This window comes from Dermacentor andersoni, chromosome 2, assembly GCF_023375885.2.
Source record: "Dermacentor andersoni chromosome 2, qqDerAnde1_hic_scaffold, whole genome shotgun sequence".
Classification (NCBI taxonomy): domain Eukaryota; kingdom Metazoa; phylum Arthropoda; class Arachnida; order Ixodida; family Ixodidae; genus Dermacentor; species Dermacentor andersoni.
In genome coordinates this window covers 135,277,861-135,300,243 of record NC_092815.1, presented here as the reverse complement: position 1 = coordinate 135,300,243, position 22,383 = coordinate 135,277,861, and the positions used below count along the sequence as shown (strand labels likewise).

Here is a 22,383-nt window from a genome sequence, read left to right as displayed (position 1 = left end):
GCTGAAATTCTTCTATGTGCTAACAGTCTGTCTAGCCACAAAAGTGACAGGAGGCCAGATATATGTAACAGATTTTTTTAAGCATTCAGAGGGAAAAAAATGCCTTGTACATCAGGCACTTCATTTCAGGTAAAACCCGATTGATGCTGACTTTCTTATTCAGTTAGTTTTATAAATATGCATACGAACCTGGTTCCTCTCTGAAAAGGCAGCTGCTAGAAAACAATTGTCACCTAGGTCAGTACTAATACATTAAAAAAGCATTGGAATCCAAATTGAGGCCTTTCATCAGGGTTAGCTTTTCTCTTCTCATAAACATGCAGATAAGACTTGTTACATTTTCACTGTCACAAATTGATTGCTTTATAACATTAAATGCCAAATTGGGAAATTATTGACGACCTTCTAATAAATGGAGGGAAGTTATCATACTAAATGCCTATTCTGCCGCGTTATTGAACCATGCTGTGACATCTAACATTTTTCTGAAGTGATGTTTCTGAATTGAGGTAATTGAAAGGTGAGGAGTGCCACCCCCAAAAAGGAAACTCAGCATAAGTTAGGAAAATCAGCAGGTGCATTGCACCCATTTCAAAAAGCCCACCTGAGCTCGAGTTGTTCAATGATCACCAACCTTTTTGTAAAAGTTGACTATGTGGGGGTGAAAATCATCACAGAATGAACAAAAAGAAAATTGCAAAGTCTGCAAAGGTATGAGTGAGTACTATATAATGTATTTACTCAATTCTAATGTGCAATTTTCTTCCAGGAAAATTCACACAGGCATGACATGTGTGTTAAAGTATGAGATCAAAGGCTGCAGTGACTTACCTTGTCTTTCATTCTTTACAAAGTTATTCCTCGGAATTTTGAGAACGGTGCAAACAAACAAATGTAATGAAAGAAAGGCTTGAACAGCGCATATCTTTATGTTAGCTCTTCTCAGACTGAAATATTAAAACTGCGAAACAATAGCAGGAGACTGACCCACGCAAGAGGCCGCGTTTCTACCAGAAAGCTTGCCTTTGTGCATAGCATTCGCCGCCAGCGTTTCCTGGTAAACGTTATGGTTACATAAGCTGCACTTGCCGAGAAGCATGAAAAGCTGTGAGGGGTCTTTCAATGTTATCGCATTCCACTCTTAAAGGTGAAGCTTAAGTGTCCTCCAAATTCTGCTCCCAAATTTTGAAGAAAAAGAAAAGCCTGTAAATAAATGGCCCGGAAACACTAAAACGCTCCTGAAGCATTGACAAGAAGCATCGGAGGAGTAGTGCACCATGTTGTAAAGACAAGTACTGCCAGTAAATTCAACGGCCGATTTTTCAGACTCTCTAGGGAGCGAAAAAATGTCAGAAAAAAACTAATGCATGCCTTTTACTGCCCTCAAGGGCTCAGATGGTCACAGCCACATCTAAAATAGCTCTGAAGGCCTGCCAGTACACTTATTAGGTGTCTCCGTGGTCGTACTGTGACAGGAGAAGGAACACATAGTAGTATGTTCCTTGACAGTGGTCCCTTACCGCTCTTGGTATACTTCACCGCGATACAGCGCATATGCTTGACCGCGTAACAGTTGTATTAAGGAAAAGCTGAATTTTGGGAGCCGACATTATGCAATGTTTTTTAGACTTTTGCCATGCTTTATGCGCTTTGAAGATATGGGTGAGTAGGATGAAGGCGAAATTGAGGGTGTGTCTGGCTGTGGCGAATCCTTTTCATGAAAAACACGGCACCGTTCAGCACTAAGCTTCAATAGCGATAGCCGAAGCAGCTAGGCCTACTATTGCAGAGTGCACAACAACACAAAAGTGATCATGCACCAAGCACCATGTGGACAAACACAAATGGCTGCAGTGACTGAAGTGGCTACAGCTGGCAGCGGATCGATGTGCAAGAGTGCCAGTTCGTGGCTGCAATATAGTCAATATGGCGGCCGTGGTGGCTTTGATTAATGCCATTTTGGACCTTTGGTCATGGCAAAAATTTTGAAAAACTTGATGGCAAAGGGTTTTAGTGTCCAAAATTTCTACCATCCTTGCACACTGGTTCTATTCTGCAAAGGCGTCTTCATTTATCTGGCATGTTCAAAAAATCTGTCGTCGATTGTACTATGCCATGTGTGGCATAGTATTGTTTTCTATCCTTTTGTTGTTACGCATACTGTTTACTCCCATTAATTTGAGCCTTGTGAGACCGCAAGATTTCGTTAGTTATACAAAAGGTCGAATGAATGAATAAATTTAACTAATTCATATCTTTCTTATTGCTTGAAGTAGTCCATAATGTCTTTTTGCTTCTGGATCATGAAGCATGACTCAACCAGCATGTGGCAAGGAGTGCATACATATTTATATGCTACCTCAACATTAAACTGAAAAGTAAAGTTCTGAAGTGTCGAACCCAGCCTCAGCATCAACTGTACACAGTTGCTGCTGTGGGGCAGTGTCAGCAACATTGTCATTGTCACTCTTGTCACTGCAGTCTGCGAAGCCAGTCACATTGCTAACAATGTCATTATCAGTGAGTGGCCCACAAACCTCAATGCTGTCATTGGCGCTGATAAAATCTTTAAAAGAGACATTGCCCAGGGCACATGCAAGTCATCATTGCAGTACAGGTCGCTGCCGTAACCGTTGTCATAGATGCCGCCTGATGCAGACGCGACATGTATTTGGAGGGCAAAGCCACATTTTTAAAATCTGTTGGCAATCGTCATGAATTACAATATGTTTTGAAGCATTTAGCAACTACTGCACACACGGAGGGGTGCCGGTGGGGGCTTGGTAAAGGTCAACGTAACCAAGGAGGGGTGCTTTCTTGTTCAAACTAAGTGTGTTTTCCATTTATAGCCAATGTATGGTTTCTGTCCGGGGCTTTCCAGTGTGTTGTAATTAAGCGAAAAGATTAGTTAACTGAGGTCAAATATATGGGAGACAACTTTATCTCTAATCACATTGTATGGCTCCATAGTTATGGTTGACTTTGTAAAATTATATTTTAATTATCATTACTGCAAGATAATCTCCAACAGAATTATGTTGTTTAGGTACGTTAGACAACTAGAATACAAGTTGTAGAACACACTGCATGCTCATTAGAATTCTTGTTAATGCTAGCTTGTTTCCTTCTGTTTTCCACACCTTGTTCATTTTTTTCTTATCTGCACCTTTGCCTGCTTTCCTTTTCTGCACCCACCTGTGCTTTTAAAGTCCCGATTGTGGTTTCAAATTATTTTGTTTTCTTCCTATTAGCTCTGTCCTCAGCACTCAGGAATTACAAAACTAAAGTGCCATAGGACCAAGTCGTAGTTGTTGCCTTTAAATAGTAGTGCACTGCAACATTGCTGCTACGAGTAATTGTCATTTCTTTTTGTCTTAATTTCACCACCCCCCCCTCCTTCAAAAAATAAAAAGGTCACTTATGGCAGTTTTGTCACTGCCTCTCGGCACGGCCATTGCTGTCCCAGGGTTGGCTGCATCATGCGTCTTTTTGAAAGCCAGACTAGAAAGAAGATGGCACACATACAGTGGTTCATGTAAGTGCTCTGCAAGTGTACATGCATAAAAAGACTGTTATATGGGAGCAAATATGTGGACTGCAGTATTTTTGGGCATTAGCAATTAATGTTCTTTGAAAGCGCAACTAAAAGGGAAAAACAGAGAGGCTCATAGAAATTGCTGGTTGGTCAGGGGGGGGGGGTCAAAGTGTGGCTTGCAACCTCCAAGCTCCCACAGCTCTTCCTGGTCCTTTGGCTCACTGCTGGCTACTTGATTTGGCAGTCATGTTCCATTTTCATAAATGTGCACAGCGTTGTGCTAGTTTTTGTCTTATTGGATTGCTTTCATGAGCTTAGCCATCTGCTATTATCGAGAACTGGATCGGTGTTGCTTAGCGTGACTCCCACTAGCTGCTTAGCAGCTGTAAGCAGTCAGTGGCACCAAGACTTCAATCTTTTGTGTTTAGCGGAAATTGTTGAGCAGTATGGCAAATTCTTTTGTGTCTTTATGAACATGCCTGTTTGTTTGCGGGCCCATAGTGGCATAGGTGATAGTCATGCTCAACACTGATTTACTGACTGTTGACTAATCTCCTTAGTTGAGTCAGTTGATCAGTGGCAAGCAACTTACAGCTTCCATTAATCGACTTTGCATTGTGGGATCAGAGTATTTAGTTTCAACATTGAGCTGCGTATACAATGTATGTCTATGGACTATTGCGTGTACTCATGCCGACATTTGAGCATATTGGTGCATTTCCTGCCTGGGCCCTTTATTATACTAGTATATGCATCAACTTTTGAGTGTTTGCATGCCTTGTGCTACCTACCTCAGCTGCCCACATGCAAACAAAACATGCATCAGCACTCCTTTGATCACTCTTGCTGATAAAGAGTTTAGGTATCCACCACTAATCTGATAGTGAATTTTAGTTTCATTCCTACGAGTTCACTCTTTAATCACTCAACGTATGCACGGTTGGAAGTGCATGATAATTTCCCCTCCCCGCAAACCCCCTTTTGAATGGTATATTTGCCTATGAGCACAATAAACCCAATTAAGTTGGCAGTCAGAGCTTGTCCCGTGTTCCTCCCTTGCCCATGTTTATTTTGCTCTGTTTCTTCCCTGAAGGGCAATGCAGTTAAACCTTGATATAACGAAGTAGGTAAAATTGGCAATTTGCTTCGTTGTACTGAAATTTTGATGTATTGAAATTTGTCATTTTATGCAAATAAGTAGTCGTCAATCAATTTTCATAAGTGGAATGGTGCCACAGAATTTTACGAATTATCGGGCAATCGAAAAAAAGCAAGTTTGAATGAGAAAACAATTATTTTGATGAATTTGGGAGTCGGCGACGAATAATATGGTTTCATGCCACGTCGACGATATCTTCAAATAGGCGGTACGAATTAAGCGAAGCCAGCCACACTTTTGCGTGCACTCTGCCCCCACAGCTGACAGCGTTGCCCGTACTGGGACAACGTTATCATGAAATGCGCTGGCAGTGGGGAGCGAATGCTTCGTCTGCCTCTCACTCCCACGGGTTACTGAAACTCGAGATTACACAACCTTCAATGCTAAACGCGCGGAAAGACAGCTTACATGATGTCACGCCGTCACAGCACGCCTACTCTTTGCACACACAGCAGATGACCTACAAAGCAGGGTGCACAGCTGGTACAGCCGCACTTACAGCCATGCGCACCCACAGCCGAGACGTTCGCCAGAAATCATGACACACGGCAATTTGCCCCCCCCCCTCCCTCTCTGCACCGCCCCTTGCGCGCGCTTGATCGTCTTACCGCGAGCTCGCTCCCCTCTCCCTCTTTCCCTTCACTTGTGCAGGGAGGCAGCCACTCGTGAGTGAAGCCACCATCATTCTTTCTCATCCTCGCACACTTTCACTCGCACCTAAAGCACAAAGTGCATGGTGTGCAATAGGACCTTATCGCACTTGAACTTTATACGAAATATGATGCGACTTCGCTTCGGTGGTCACCCTAGTCACGCCGCCGCGTGCGATTTTAGAAGTGCGTTTTCAAGCAGCTGCTCATAATTCAATCGTTTGACTGCATCTGTGGAAGTTTCCATTTATTGTGTCCCGGCATTCCCTTGCTGCAGAAGCGAAATTTTGTTATGTTGAAATGGCATTGAAACATAATTCATTATATGAGGTTCTAAATACATGGTGTTATATGGACAAGAGGTTATGAAAAGTTAAATACTTCATTATATCAAGAATTTTGTTATATTGAAGTTCGTTATATCGAAGTTTAACTGTATACAAGCTTTGTTTCCAGTTTTGTGGCAAAAGCCTACATAACTGATTACAGTTTCAATACAGATCCAATTTCAATATAACTAAATTTCACTGCCACTACAAAAAAATCCCGAGACACTAAATTGAAACTTCTGCCAACACAGATGGTGAAATAATTTAATTACAAGTGGCTACTTGCAAACGCATCTCTCAAATGATGCGTGGCGCGACTAGAGTGACTGCCAACTGGAGCTGCATCGTGTGCCATATAAAATTCAAGTACGATAGATCCTATTGCTCCCTGTGCACTGTGTGCTTTAGGTGCGAGTGAAAGTATGCGAGTGTGAGACAAGAAAGATGATGGCTTCACGAGTGCCACATTCCTACACGAGCAAAGATGAAGAGGGAGATGGGAGTGAGCACGTGGTAATGTGATGAAGTACATGCGAGGGGGTGGAGGAGTGGGGATGAAGCTTGCAGAGATCTCGGTTTCTGGCGCGTCTCAGCCGTGGCTGCGCATCACTGTAAGTGCGGCTGAGCGCATATGCAATCGCGCATCCTGCTTTTGAGGTAGTCTACCGTGTGTGCAAAGAGTGGGCGTGCCGAGATGCCGTGGCATCATGTAGGCTGTTTTCCCGTGCATTTAGTATTGGAGATTGGGTAGTCTTGAGTTTTGGTGATCCGTTAGAGCAAGAGGCAGACGGAGCATTCGCACTCCACTGCTTGCGCTTTTCATGATAGCGTCGTCACAGTGGGGGCGATGCTACCAGCCACGGGGACTGAGTGCATGCAAAAACGTGGCTGGCTTTGCTTAATTTGTACCGCCGATGTGAAGATAACATCAACGTGGCATGAAACCGTATCATTTGTCGCCGACTCCCAAATTCATCAAAATGAATTGTTTTCTCATTCAAGTTTGCTTCTTTTGATTTCCCTTTAATTTGGAAATGTCTGTGGCTCCTCTCCTTGTAAGAAAAATCGATCGGCGACTGCACTTATTTGCATAAAAGGTGGAATTTCAATACAACAAAATTTCAATACAACGAAATTTCGATATAACGAAGCAGATGATTTTAGTGACTTCATTGTATTGAGGTATAACTATATTTGCTTGTCGTCCATCATTTATTGTTTCTGACCATCTAGTCTTGTAGCCGTACATCTGTTATGCTACAACCAGTGATGCCTTTCTTGTAATGGGCCCTTTTAGATGTGTCTACAGCGCGCAAGTCCTTCAGCAGCTTCTTTTCTTGCACAATTTCATATCTTTTTTTTTTGGCAATGATTTGATTAGTGTTTCTAGAAAGCTAGTTATGCAGCAGCTGTTCATTCTTGGTTTGCCATCAGGCTCTCAATTTGTGCAGTTTTTTTTTTTTATGACAATCAGTGATCTTGTGTTTAAAACTGATCCTTTGTAGCTTATAGTTAGTAGTCATTTTTGCACTAGTTAGTAGAGGTGTAATATCTAACTATACTGAAATGAATATTCCTGCTGTAAATATATGTATCTGCACTTGATTATTTGATATTCGATACTTGCTATTCATATTCGATTCGTACTCAAAAGAGTTGACAATTGCCCACCTCTAGTTTTCTTAGCTCTTTTAAGCTCAATGTAATGTGCCTTTATCTTGAAGCAAGGGTGGCAAAATTTAGCATCAAACAAGCTAATCTTTCATTTCAAATAAAGACGTGCTCTGTTGACCCAGCATGAGGTTGATATGGGAGAGGATTATTAGTTGAACTTGCAAATTAATGATGCCAAGACCAGTTCCAATTAGGCTTTTTCATTGTTATTTTTTCCATACAGGTGCTCTTCTGAGACAATTCTGGGTCAAGTTGCAGATCCATCAGAAATCTACTTCGTGTGTGAGTGTGAGGACATCGCTGTGAGAGACATTATTTCAGTGTGCAATGTGAGTGTACTTTATGCTGCAGAAATTCAAGTGTAAGGGAATTGACACAGGTTTTAAGTTTTTACTTATGTACTCTACTTTTGCTGTTCAAATACAGGAATGCTCTCATCGTGCAGTGCTGAAGCAATTTGAGTGGCAGTAGTTGCATTGGAAAGGAAAGAGATAGTGCGTAAATAGTGAGAAAAGTAATCTTGTGAGGTTCGAAAGGGCACTTAAATGAGTAGAGTTGCAGGCCAGCACATTGGAAGACAGCAAGAATGGCTGACAGACACGTAAGGCGACTCGTAAATGTGGGTGAAAAAAAACTATCACATTGTCTAGATAACATAGACAAGTGGACTATTTATGTCCATAAAATAGACAGTCCATCATTTGCTGGAAGGTTGCTAGGGTATCACAAAGGCTGAACAGCATAACCTTGGATTGGTAAAGCCTGCCCGGTGTTAACGAAACGGTCTTTCATGGTCCATGTCATCCACAGAGCTCTGACAATTGCCAGAGCGGACGTCTATGAACGTGAAGTACTTGGCTACATCCAGGCACTCCAAGGCGTCATCAATACTTGGCAGTGCATAGACGTCTTTGCATGTGACCTTATTCAGGTGTTAGTAATCGAAGCAAAAATGTCAGCTCCCTTCCTTCTTCTTAACAAGGGCAACTGGTGATGCCCATGGATTAGAAGAATGTTCGATGATGCCTTTAGTGATCATTTTATCCACCTCGTGCTGTAGAACTTGGCGTTCAGCTTGTGAAACGTGGTACGGACGTCGGGGTATGGGATTGACATCACCGGTATATATACAGTGAGTGACCACTGATGTCTACCCTAAGGGATAACCATAAAAATAAAAACGTTGTGATAAGCCTCCAAGACGCAGCCGATGTCAGCAGCCTGTGTAAGAAGAAGGTCAGGTACCATTGTCTTGCTTAGTTCGCCTGGTGTGGGATTGGACTGATCGAACTCGCCTGCAGATGATGGTGGAACTTCCACGTCTGGTACGGATATTTCGCAATCATGGGCTGTGTGTCATGTGGAATGTTGCAGTTATGGGGCAGTTGAAGTTGAATTACACTGGATGTGCAGTCAAAAATGGTGGAATAGAATGAGAAGTCTAATCCTAGTATAATGTTGTGAAGGCACTGTTCCATAACCATAAACAAAACATTGGCAATGTGCTCTGCGATGCTGACATGAGCAGTGCACATTCTCAGCACGATGGGCATTCCTCCATTGGAAATGTGGAGTTCGTGTTGCAGCAGGTGTGAGAACTTTGTTCAGGTGGTGATGCAATTGGGCACTCATAAAAGATAGTTGCACATCGGTGTCGATCGATGCTGAAATATTTATGCTGTCAAATTCAATCACTTCAGTCAATTCAAACAATGATTCAATCAAATCAAAGACCAGTCAAGTTCTGTCTGGTCACTAAGATGAGCAGATGATTTTTAGGTTTAGTTGTCAATGCAGCAATATTTTAGGAATTTTCAAAGAATCCTAGATTAAGTTTTTTACTGTTAGATGATCGGCTTGAGTGTAGAGATACAGGTGGAAAATTTAACCTGAACGTGGCATATTCGGTGCCATATTGCGTGCCTGCATCTCAGGTTAAATAATTCAACCTTGCTCTGGGATCTACTAGCCTCCTGCTTATCTCAGATTAAGATGGTAGCAAGACCGTTCCTTAAAGGTGTCAGTTCTGTGTTCAATCCTTGAACTAGGACAAATTTTTCTTCAACTGCAAAGCTTGCTTTCTGAGAAGCCTTTATGGCTTTCCTTTGAAGTTTCTTGCTACTTGTGGGTTTGATGACAATATTCTCTTTCATTCAACGTGAACATGCTTTCTTTTTGGATGAATGGCTTCTATAGGCCTCGGCACATATAGAAAAAGCTTCATGTGAGGAAACACGGTAGATTTACAAATTGTTAAAACAGTTTCAGTCTCACGGTCAGTTGTTGGAACCAGGGAAGGCACTTAAAGGACTTTCTTTTCTTTCTCACACATAGGTCAAGCGCAAATTCTTCTACAGGGAGTGGTATGAAGAAGGTGGCAAGCCTTATACTTCCAGCATGTCAGCCTCTTGCCCCAAGGATGGCTTCACCTACTCAAAGATGTGAGTTTCTTTTATTTCGAAGTTTAGCACATTTGAAAGTTCGTCCAGAATATATCAAGAATATGCCCAGTTTATACATATGCCACATTTGTGTTTCAGTGGTTGTTAATTGCTATTGCAATTAAGTTTATGGGAGCCTTCTCAAGCTTTGTGGTTGGTGCACTTGTACGCAGATATGAACTAATCATGTGTTTAGTTTACAGTGTTTAGTTGGTACATATGCAGGGTGTTGCTGCTATTGTGCATGAAGCCTTGAAAATAGCTATGAAGGTACTTATTCTGTACAAATAAGACCAAATGCTTGTTGTTTAGAGTCTTGTTAAAATACCGCCAGTAATATATTTAGTCCCTGGCATCCAATTAGTTAATTACAAAAGTAATCAGCTAAGCTTCAGTTATAATTGTCAACATGTCAATTAGAAAGTTGTAAGAGATATCAAAAGTGGATGTTTCTAGCAGACACACATTGTATGTTTATTTCTTCTCAAGAAGAGACACAGCGCACGAATTATGCTTCAGACCAGGCACTGCTGCTGCACACCAGTTGCTACTCTCACTGCAAGTGCAATATTTTGGCACATATAACCTGCACGATTATTTTAAAAATTTTGGGTGTGGGTAATATATGAATTTTGCCTCAAGGTGCGGCTTCACAGCAGGGAAAATTTTGCCTAGAAGTGTGGCTTCAAGACAGCACGTGCAGCGCTGCCGTGAGGCCGCACTTCCAGGACTCGTCACTCATGTTAGCTCAGTACACATGTGCCACCTAACATAGTGTTGCACGTAAGTCCTACATTCAATGAGCTTCCTTTAATTCGAGCTCCATTTAATTTGAACAAATTTCTGGGCCACTCTGAGTTTGAATTCTCAAGGTTCGACTGTAGTAAATTTCCAGTACTAGGCGTAAAATGATGCTTTCATGCTGCCCTGCATTATCTTTATTTTTTATTTTATTTCAGCAGTACTGCTAGCCTGGAAAGGCTGTGAGCAGGGCGGGGTACAAGATGCATAAATGCATAATACACACAATAAGTATATTGCATAACGTCACTTGCGCATAAAATAAAAGTATACCAGGACTGGTTTCGTGTGCAAATACAGGGTTTAAGTCACATCAGAAAACATACAAAAAACAAAAGAAATCTTTACATCTAGACAAAAAGAAAACAAAACAACTAGTGTCTTCTGACTAATTAAATTGTCGGCAGGTAAGCCATCAGGGCTGAAATGAAAGTAGCTAAAAATGAGCATTCCGCAACGTCGGCTGGACGCATGTTCCATTCTTGCACCGTTCTTGGAAAGAATTAATTTTTAAAAATATCGGTTTGAAAATGAAATTGTAGCAGTTTTTTGGAGTGGCGAGAGCATGTGGTTCGTTTGGTGACAGATTGGATTTTATTGTGATAGAGTAGATACAGATACTCTAATCTATCAGCTTGTTCATATAGGAGGTTGTGGCCAAGTACTGCACCAGGGTGGCCAATCCTGCTCTGGTGAGGGAGTGCGTTACCGGTTCTGGTCACCGGGATCAGGCCACACTCCAGGCCTGTTTATGCAATTTTATCAACATGCGGATATTTTTTTTTTTTTATTTCGGTAGAAAATTGCGCGGCACCGGGATTCGAACCACGGACCTCTTGCACGTGGTTCGAATCCCGGTGCTGCGCAATTTTCCACCGGAATAAAAAAAAAAAAAATCCGGGACTGTAACGAATCCAATTCAGCTTTTTTCACCAAGGCACTAGCATATGCGCGCCAGCTGTAGGTATTGTAAACAAATCTGACCGATTTTCTTTGAATACTTTCTAACTGGACAGTATTTTCTTTTGTGTGCGGGCCCCACACTATTGACACATATTCTATGATTGTTCAGATAAATGTTTTATATGTCATCAGTTTAATATCTTGTGGCGCCTGTCGCAGTGTTCGTCTTAGGTACCCAAGTTTGCTTACTGCTTTTTTCTTGATGTAAGAAATATGCTTGTTCCACAGAAGATCCGAGGTAAATATGATGCCTAAATACTTATAATGTTTTACTTCAAATAATAAACTTCCATTTAAAGAGTAGTTAAGTTGTAATGGTAAGTGCTTTCTAGTGATTCTCATGAGAACTGTCTTTCCGGGGTTAATTTTCATTTGCCAGGTCTTGCACCATTTTTCTGTGACAAAGAGCTTCGTTGAATTGGACCTGGTCATGAGGGTTATCAATCTTGTGGTAAATTATGCAGTCATCTGCAAATAGCTTAATTTTGATGGATACTTTATTAACAGTGTCATTTATAAATACCAAGAAAAATAGAAGTCTCAGGACCAATCCTTGTGGAATGCCCTACCCTACGGCTAGACATCTATTGATACACACTGTTGCCGGGAGTATAAGTAGTCTTCTATCCATGGCACTAACATATCGTCTTTTAGTATAGCCTTAACCTTCAATAAAAGATATGAATGCGAAACACAAATGCTTTTTGAAAGTCTAAAAAATGACACCTATTTGAGATAGGGCATCACTAGCAGCTGCAAAATTGTGAACAGTTTCAAGGAATGCTGTCACTGTCGATTTCCCTTGGCGTAAACCATGTTGCCTATTGTCAGTTACATTGTTCTTTTCAAGGAATTTCAATATATGCTTGAATATTATATGCTCTAGAATTTTTGGACATGAGCACAGCAATGAAATCGGCCTGTACGAGGTTATTTGACGCGAGTCGCCACCTTTAGGTATAGGAATTATCTTACGGTACTTCCACTCGACTGGTAATTGAGCTTGCAATAATGGCTTTTTAAATATTATACATAAGTACTTTGAACACCATTCAGCCTACATAATGAGAAAAAGTGTTGGGTATGTCGTCAACTCCCGGGGTTTTCTTTAAGTCCAAATTTAGCAATAGTGATAGCACACCTTGCTCAGATACAGAAATGTCAATAATAAGGGGAACATCAATTATAGGAATAAAGTGCGGCTGGCTGCCATTGTCCTGAGTAAAGACTGAGCAGAAGAATTGATTAAAAACCGATGCAAGCTGTGTTTTGTCAGCCTCATTTTCACCATTAATACAAAGACTGTACTGTGACAAAAATTTATAATTCATTACTTTTATTTGCGATACTGCGAGCATTGAACTGGAGGCAAATGATTGGCTTGGCTTTGATGTTAACGGGTCATTGTTAGTGATGAGGGTTTGTGGACTGGACAAGAACTCTCATTTTTTGGGTGTTGTCCCATTCAAAAAGGCCATTTTCGATTTTAATTTTATTGTGTATCAGCCTAACTTTTTTGCCCGACTTTCTGATCTCCACTGTGCTCTCCAAAAACTTCCTTCTTCTCTGTCTGGTGATTGCCAAGTAATCCTCTGTTATAAAAATTTGCTGCCCTTTTAACTTGTAGCCATTTTTCAATACATTGGTCTTTTTGTGGTAAGTCGTTAGCTTCAAGATCACTGGCCGTGGTCCACCAGTATTTCCGCGGCCAATCCTATGGATCAGTCTGTCTCTCCATTACGCCATAGTGTCTGTCAAAGTGCTCTCATGGCTGTTGTGCCGGTGGCTCCAGTGGTAGAATACTCTCATTGCTATTGTCATCGTGCTGTCGTCATTGTATACAGTTGGATGAGTTTTGACAAGATTGGATCATTACACAAAGTTATTGTCATGTCGTAAGCAGCGGCAGCATAGACACTGTCCGGCAAACAAGGGAACACACTCGCACGGAGCACATGTGAATGGTTGACAGACCAGGCTGAGAGTTGGGCAGGAACTGATTTCAAGAAACACACAATCTGTATATACCTATAGCTCCATGACGTCACACTACATGGTTGTGACGTTACACTAAGCATGCACTTCACCATCCTCTAAAACTCAAAGCATTGACTGAGCGATCTGCAACACCATGACTCAGAGATCCACTACACCACAGTTATGACATTGAGGGAGTCGGATGTGTAACTGCAGTAGCAGTGAAGGAGTTCAGAACTGGAAAAATTTGACGAATTCTGCTGATTTTCCTTCCATATTATCAAACAGGACTCTTGCTCATCTGTTATTGTGGCTATCTAAACTAGGCTTGTACTTTAGATGTCATTTTAAAGAAACACAATGTGAAAATATGAAGCTTGATTGGGAGATTAGTTTTATGAAATAGAAAATTTCTTTAACAGAAGTTTGTAGTTTTGTATGCCAGAAAACAGCATAGATGTTGGGAGTAGGTGCCACTGCCACCTTCAAGTCTTCAAGAGGTTTCTGTGATGGTGCAGATTGCGACATGCTTGCATGATGCTTATTACCTGTTACTTTAAAAAATGAAATCAATCTGCCTTATTGCGCAAAATAGACCTTTATTAAGTAAGGAGTAGACAGTGTACACTTTCTTTGCTATTTACATTGGCACAGGGGTACTGTTTCTAGTGCAGTCTTTGTATGAATAAGGTTTAGAAAGGGAAGTTTGTCCTTAATTTGTAATTTTCTCGGGTGATAAATTCTCATTCTGCCAGAGAAATGCAGGGAGTCTTTGATAATCTCTCAAAAGAGTATCATGTTAGCCAATCCTGAGTTTTTACCTTTTTGCTTGTGTATCAGGGCATGGTGTTGGTTGCTGGCTGCTCATGAGCTGGAGGCAATGCCATGTGGCTCGTAGCATGCCGTAGAATGATTATCCATCCTCATTTTATCAAATGCACATGACCTAATAGATTTTAAATGTTTACATGTGTCTCTCATATATAAGAAAGTAAACATACTGTTTACATGTGTGTACAAATTTGCTGCATCAGAATTTTGCTGCTCTCTAATTTGCTCCTCTTCATTTTTAATGTGGATTGGCCTGTTTCTTGGCTGCTTTTGCAGCACTGTTTAGAGGAGTTCCACAACAGTTTTAATGCAATGGTGGAGGCCAGCATGCAAAAGTGTGGTCAATATCAAACGTTAATGCCAAGCAACATGTGTCATGAAGTTGCGTTTAAATGTAACGATCAATGATTATAAAGCAAAAGTTACCTTATGTATATTTCATTCGAATAGACAATAACTTATATGTGCAGTTTCGTTAACCAGTAATCTATAAATAGTTTTTACGTCGCATTATACAGGCTTCACATTAGAGGTCAGACTGGAGATAGTACAGCTGCAGTGGTGAAAGCTGATGCCCTGGTGCCGCAACAAAGCCCAAGTGCTGTCACTAAGAACAGCCAGACATAACTGCTGCTGTGTTCGAACAGGATCATGAGCCAGTAAACAAACCTTTAATTCTTTTGAAGGATGGTAGAACTCGCTTATACAAATTCACTATCTTTGGTGTATCAGTTGTCAGATTAAAACACATGTGACAGATTTTTTTGGCGACTCAGCCCACCACATTAAGAGGTTATGCACTCCTGCTTCGTGGTGTTTATTTACTTAGCTGCTAATGTGCTTGCTGTTGTCTTTACCTGTTAAGGTACTTCCCAGCACTGGGCCGTTTCGAAGATGTTCCAGAGATGATAAGGTCAGAGAATTCGTTGGAGTATGACTGCTACAGCTGCATTAAGAAGGAAAAAAGGAAAAAGGTGTGTAGTGTGTATTGTTGTTGGGTCTAAGTCTGCACGGAGGTCACTGCCAGTCTTGTTATACAGTGTTTTTGCAGATGCTATAAGTAAATCCTCCAGCTTTTGTGGCATCTATTGCAGCTCTCATTGCCATGATGATGATGATGATCATCATGGCAATGAGAGCCTCTTTTTCTTTGGCCAAAGAAGATGATGCCTGGAAACTCTTCCTTGCACCCATCCACGATTTCGTTCAGCTCTAAAAAAATAGCATAGAATGCTGGAATGAAGATAACATTTACAAACTAGCCTTTTATGCTAGCTATATGCAGTTAAATCTTGATATATCAAAGCCAGTAAAATTGAAAATTTGTTTTGCTATATAAAAATTTTGTTATATTTAAATTTGATCTTTTATGCAAATAAGTACAGTCGCTGATGGATTTTTCTTACACAGAAGGGGTGCAAAATTTTTGGAATAATGGCAATCTGAAAAAGGAAATTTGAATGAGGAAAAAAAAAAAAAATTTGTTGAATTTGAGAGTTGGCGGCGAAAGGTACGGTTTCTTGCCGTGTCGACGATAATCTTTACATCAGCGGTGCAAAGTGAAGCCAGCCATGCTTTTGCATTCACTCCGTCTCCACAGCCGATGGTGTTTCCCACAGTGGGACAACGCTATCATGAAAAGCGCTGGCAGCGGGGAGCGAATGCTTCTTCTGCCTATTGCTTCAGTGTGTCTTTCACACTAGTGATTACACAATCTCCAGTACTAAACATGCGAGAAGACAGCACACATGATGCCACCCAATCTGTGCATGCCCACTCCTTGCACACACGGCAGATTGCTTCAAAAACAGGGCAGCGTGGGCTGTGTATGCGATCGGCTGCACTGAGAGCCGTGCGCAGCCATGGCCGCACTAGAAAAGGAGATGTGCTCTAACCTGTCCCCCACTTCCTCCCCCATTTTCTTCCTCACGTTACCGAGAGCTTGCTCCCCTCTTCCCCTTGCTCACGCAAGAAGGTGCAAACGACAGCGTCCATCAACCACCATCCTTCTTAGTTCACCCTCGCACGCTTTCACTGGCACCCAAAGCATACAGCACATGGGGCACAATAGGATCTTATCGCACTTGGACTTTATACAGAACATGATGCTGCTACAATTTGGCAGTCACTCTTGGTTGCTGCTTCGACTTGAGAGGTCGGAGAGGCAAGCAGACGCCTGAAATTAAGCCACTTGATCCTCTGCATTCGTGAAAGTTTTCATTTATTGTCCTGGTATTTCTTTGCGGCAGTAGTGAAATTTTGTTACTATATGTTACTATATTGAAATTGTGTATAAACACGCTTCGTTATATTGAGGTTCTAAATATATGGTGTTCTATGGCAAGAAGTTATAAGAAGTGAAATACTTGGTTATATAGAGAATTTTGTTATACTGAAGCTCGTTATATTGAAGTTTAATTGTATGCTGTAGAACCTCGTTGATACATTCCCATTACATGCATTTCTCGGCGCCAATGTTCACAACTGAGAACACAAAAAAATGGCCCAATAGAGTTATGCTAATTTTTTACCAGTTCATACATCCCCGGAAAACAAAATTTTTCAGCACTAAAGTTCAGTACATCGCCAAAGTGTGATCGTATCATATGTGTTCCGGCCGCTAGATCCCATGCAAACAAGAAAATGCACGAGGCACGTGCGATTGAGAACAGTGTATTGTCACGTAGTAGTGACGGTGAATAATACAGCGGCAGATCTGTGAATAACGAAACTAACTTTTATAGGGCTAACTTGTGTCCACAAAAGCAATTTAAACTCAAAAGCACAGCGACAGCGGTGAACACGGTCAGCGATCGTCGAAATCTGATCAGGAGGTCAAGCATGTCGGCTTTCATACACGAGTCATCAAAGGTTCTAGAGAAATAACTGGTGCCCGCATGTCTTCTAGAAAGTTCTACACAATTCGCGTTGCGTATACAGGCAATCAGATTACACAAGGTTCAGTAACAACAGACAGTGGATAGAACCATCGATGGCGGGGGAACGGCTGGGGTTGCGGTGACATGGGCTGCACCTGAGGAACTCTAAAGTGATCACTGTAGTTCCTCCTTGACCATGTCCTGGACCGAAGCCACCTGGAGTTCCGACTAAGGTAACATCTTGTAAGTTCTTCGTGCACAATGGCCCTGATGGTCTCTTGGAGGTCGTCGGAACCCAGTGCTTGGATGGCGCACTGCGGCATGAGCTCTTGATCATTATATCACCTGGTGCGCATTGCCAGAGTTTTCTAAATCGTTGATGACTCTGTTGAAAACTCAGCTATGGTCTTCGGCAGGTTGTGGATCTGTCCGGCGAAAAAGTTCTTGCTTGACAGCCCACATCAGGAAGCGGACTTCTTTCTCCTCCAACATTTCCAGGTCAGCATGTCGTAAAAGATGGGCCATCTCCTCCCTGAAGATTATGATGATCTCATTGGGCAGCTGCACTCGGTTTCTAGTCGAGCTTGGGCTCGCTCTTTGCCCATGACGCTTGTGAATGTCTGCAGGAAGCCGCTTCGGAACAGGTCAAACATCGTTAAGGTGGCTTCTCAATTCTCGAACTAGTCCTGGCGGCATCTTCCAATGCGAAAAAAGACATGGCACAGCCTGTCATCACTGTTCCAGCTGTTAAATGTAGTGACCCTCTCATACATCTCCAGTCAGCTTTCCGGGTCCTCAAATGTTGAACCGCAGGACGTTGGTGGCTCCCTGGGCTGCTACAGCACGATCTGTGTTGGCGATACTGGGGCTGTCATTCTAGCTGCTGTCGTGGCCGTGCACTTCCTGGTGTTCTCAGGCAAAAGTCCGTGCTCCAGGGGCAGACCTTGCAGCCTGCGGCTAGCTCGCTGGCCCTTGGCGACGTTGGTGTTGTCTTCATGGCTAGGGCTTGGTTCATGGCTTTGTGGGGGCGTTCGGTACATGAACGCACTAGCACCTCCACCAGATGTCATATGGTAGTGACAGGGAATAATACAGCGACAAATCTCTGAATGACAAGACTAACCTTTATTGGGCGAACTTGTGCCCACAAAAGCAAGTTACACTCAAAACACAGCGATAGCGGCGAACACAATCGGCGATCTTCAAAATCTGATCGGCGGGTCAAGCACATCGGCTTTTATACACGAGTCATAGGAAATTCCAGAGAAATTGCTGGTGCCCGCCTGTCTTCCAGGAAGTTCTACACCTTTCGCATCGCACATACACACAATCAGATTACACAAGGTTCAGTGACACCAGACAACGGATAAAACCATCGATGACATTCTAGAAACAACCCATACATGCAGGCACATCCTGCACTGAGCGATAACATTTCTTAGATGGTGAAACGCGGTCATGCATTAAAGATGAACAAGTAGACGTGTCACTACAGCTGCCCGCCACGGCAGCTTCACTGCACTACTCGCCCACCTGTCTCATGTGAAAACGCCGGCACGCACTCAGTTTCTCATTTCGGGTCCAGCAAATCTTCTCCGGGGTGGTCGCTCGTGGCATTCACAGCTATCACCGCCAAACCTATTGCGATAAGCATCTTCGCCTATCTGTTTCACAGCGCATGGTGCTGTCGGAAGTGTAGTGCATGCTTTTAATAGGAAATAACCGAAGCGCACCACCGTTTACGGTCGCTAGATCCCATGTGAACAAGAAAATGTGCGAGGAACGTGCGATCGAGGATAGAATATAGCCTCCCTCCTCACGTGAAAACGATGGCGTGCACCGTTTCTTATTCTTGTACCAGCAAATCTCCGCCCGGGTCGTCGCAAGTCACATTCTCGCAGCTATTGCCACCGACACATTGTCCAACACATTGAGGAAATTAGATGACCCTCCTCTGAGTGAATAGACAGTACTAGAGCACCGTCCCCACCGATCATCGGCTGAGAAGGCAGTGAAGGCACTTTTGTGCTTTCTCAGAACGTCTAGTTTCAAGACGTTCAAACTCAAGTACTGCCCGTGCACGTCTCTATACTTTCTCTCTCCCTTCTCTCTTTTTCCCTTCTCCCTTCCCCAGCGTAGGGCAGCCAACCAGACTCTTGACTGGTTAATATCCCTACGTTCCTTATATTCCTCTCTCTCTCTCTCTCTCTCTCTCTGTATCGCCACGAAACCTATTGCGATAAGCATCTTCATCCGTCTGCTTTACACTGCGTGGTGTAAAGTGCTGTTAGTGGCGTACTGCACGCTTTTAGTAGGCAACAGTCAAAACACACCGCCGTTCCCTGCTGTAGGCCACGCCATGTGCACGTCACGTTTCACTTCGTCGGCATCTGGCGTCGCCCACCAATTCAATTTCGTTTTGGTTTCCTGTCGCCCTCTTAAAACACCACGCAATAAGACAACAAAACACGTCTCGGGTTGCTGGAGCACCACCAACTCGATGTGCGTCGTTGTCTCGTGTGGCAATGATCCTCGCGACGCTTCGCATTATGTATATGTCAACAATAGTTCAGTATGTCAACAATAGTTCAATATGTCGTTTTTTTAGTTACTTCGGATCGTACATTTTCCCGGTTAGTACATTTTTTCTTGCAGTTTTTTCTAAACATATTAATGAGGTTCTACTGTATAGCATGTATATTTCAGCATTTAAAACATGGAAGTAATGTCATGAATTGCTGTTATAGTGCTCTGGTTCGGAAAGTTATCGCTGTCATGAATACCTTGACATACTCGCAGGTCATTTGAAAACACCCTCAAATGTGTTGTTGTTTTTTCTCTTCTTTTTATTCTATGTAACAGTATACAGAAAGACAGACCATGAGCTACAGCCACAGCAACTAATAAAGTCTCTATATTCGGTAGCTAGGAATAGGTTTTAATGCGACAGCGTTAAGGAGCTCGTGTCGCAGAAAAGCCGGTGTCGTCGGTGTCGGCGTCGGCGGCGTTGGCCGTGAGCGATAAATACCGGGAGGCACTTCATAAATAAAAAACAATTTGCAAGATGGGCTGGGTGGGAATCGAACCAGGGTCTCCGGAGTGTGAAACGGAGACGCTACCACTCAGCCACGAGTTTGATGCTCCAAAGCGGTACAAAAGCGCCTCTAGTGAATGCGGTGTTGCCTTAGAAACTTGCCGTAGAAAGTTATACTGCGGTGTATACCGGTAATTATGAGCATGTAACTTACAGAAGTAGCAGTTACGCGAGTAGCGAAGTACGTTTCCGCTACATTTCTTCTGCTGCGCTCTGCGCACACGCAGAGCCATCTTGCGGCAAACGCAGAAGACCCCTCCTCGCAATGTGCGGCGCTGCCCTGACGTGTGGCGCGCCACTCGCCCGCTTCTCCCATTCGGGCCATGCGGGGACCGGTACGAGGATGCCCCACTACCCTTGCGTTTAATGAGTTTTCTCGCTCTCTCCCCTTCCAACTTCCACCGTGCATCACTCGAACCCTCGTGTTTAGGCGACGCGGCTCCTTTTCCGCTCACAGCGCAATTCCTATGTGCAGCGTCCGATGCGGGACGCTTCTGACGTGATCGCTGCGCCGTAGCGCGTCTGGTGAAAAAACGTCCCCTGCGATGTGTGCCGAGCTGCTTCGGAGGAGTCATGCGTCTGCGTGGTGCTCCCAAGCGAGATAGAGGACGATCCCATCGAGGCGTCAGGCCCATCGTTTGGCTCGCGTAGATCGTTTCTCCCTCAGAGACACCGAGTTATTTGGTTCGTTCCGCTTGCTCAGGCGCACGTTTCGTTGCCGCGCCGAACGCTGCGTTGCTTGGCACTCACCGCGTGATTGGTGGGTGCAAAGTCCTATGCGGGTCGCTGCGCCGTAGAGCATTGTCTACACCCCTTGGCAGGTCGACGGGAACGCTGTCGCGTTCCACTCTTGAAGGCGAAGCTTAAGCGTCCTCCAATTTTTAATGGTGCTAAGCATTGTTCATAGTTATGACTCCTGAAGAATACGGTGTTGCATGCTGATGTCATATTCAACTGAAGGTGATTGAAGTTACAGTCCTCGGTCACAGTCACGCCTGTTGCTTATTTTTTCTTTGATGGTGATCGTACAAATAGGTCAATACAAATACCTGGACGGATGTCTCAATCATTTTTCTTGTGATGCTTGTCAATGGTGCATCTCCTGAGCAGCCTTTTGCATGTACCTTCAAGTTCTTTGATTTCTGGGGGGCTGCAGATTATAGTTGGCTCACTACATCTTCAGGCTGTGAAATGAAACCTGGCTTGAATGTTCTTTTTTAAGAAAATAAATGTGCAGGTGAATAATTACAAATACCAGGAGTAAGTGTCAAAAAGCAGTTTCTTTGGCTGCTCATGTTGCGTCTCTCTTTGGTGCAGCAGCGGCTCAGTGAATGCTTAACATACAAATGTTGGGAGCAAACTTATTTGGGTGGCCTTCTAGACTTACAAGCAAGCCTGTCAACTCATCACAAAGCCAGAGAATGCTTTGGTCTTTGATTGTGCATCCTGTACAGCTTTTGATGCAGCCGTGGTGCAGTAAACAAGTGTTCTGACTTCGATGAAATTCACATTTTGATGATTTCAATGAGAGAATGACTAAGATTGTAGAGCTCTTCTGAGGAGTGAGTGCTTTCAGTTGGGTACTGCTTTTTTGTTTTATTGCTTTGTTTGGTGTATGCATCAAACGACACTGACTGGTGAGAAGTGGGGAAAAAAAAAATAACTGTACCTTCGGTGCAATAAGTTCAAGGTGTCCTTTGTTCAGCAACGATACTTTTCTGTACACATTCTAACTTGCTTGTAACTGCTATGCCCAGGCTGAAAGCTGTCGATTTGGAGAGGTGCTGTTTGGAGAGAAGAATGGCAAAGTTCACTACAGTTCAGTGAAGTGGCAGAAGGAGACCTATTCTGTCGGCAACTGCATCTTTTTGAAGCCAGGAGTTCTTGACCGTCATCCCAGCAATACAAAGGTAGGGCATGGTTGACAGAAATGTGCTATGATGATAGGGTGCAACATAAACATCTGGTCAACTTGTGAGTATTCATATTGGATTATCCAATATTCTGGTTGAATAGAAATGTTTGCTTGACTGCCTGTATTTTCAGTGAC

General features: G+C 43.0%; 1 protein-coding gene across 1 annotated transcript in view; it reads left to right on the top strand.

Moving 5' to 3' along the window:
- Positions 1–22,383, top strand: part of LOC126540678 (DNA (cytosine-5)-methyltransferase PliMCI-like) — a 194,573-nt gene that overhangs the window by 88,952 nt on the left and 83,238 nt on the right. Inside the window, exons 15-19 of the mRNA XM_055076227.1 lie at positions 3,414–3,535; positions 7,571–7,676; positions 9,682–9,788; positions 15,226–15,334; positions 22,091–22,243. Of these exons, the coding sequence (XP_054932202.1) occupies positions 3,414–3,535; positions 7,571–7,676; positions 9,682–9,788; positions 15,226–15,334; positions 22,091–22,243 (597 nt within the window). The remainder of the gene's footprint in view (positions 1–3,413; positions 3,536–7,570; positions 7,677–9,681; positions 9,789–15,225; positions 15,335–22,090; positions 22,244–22,383) is intronic.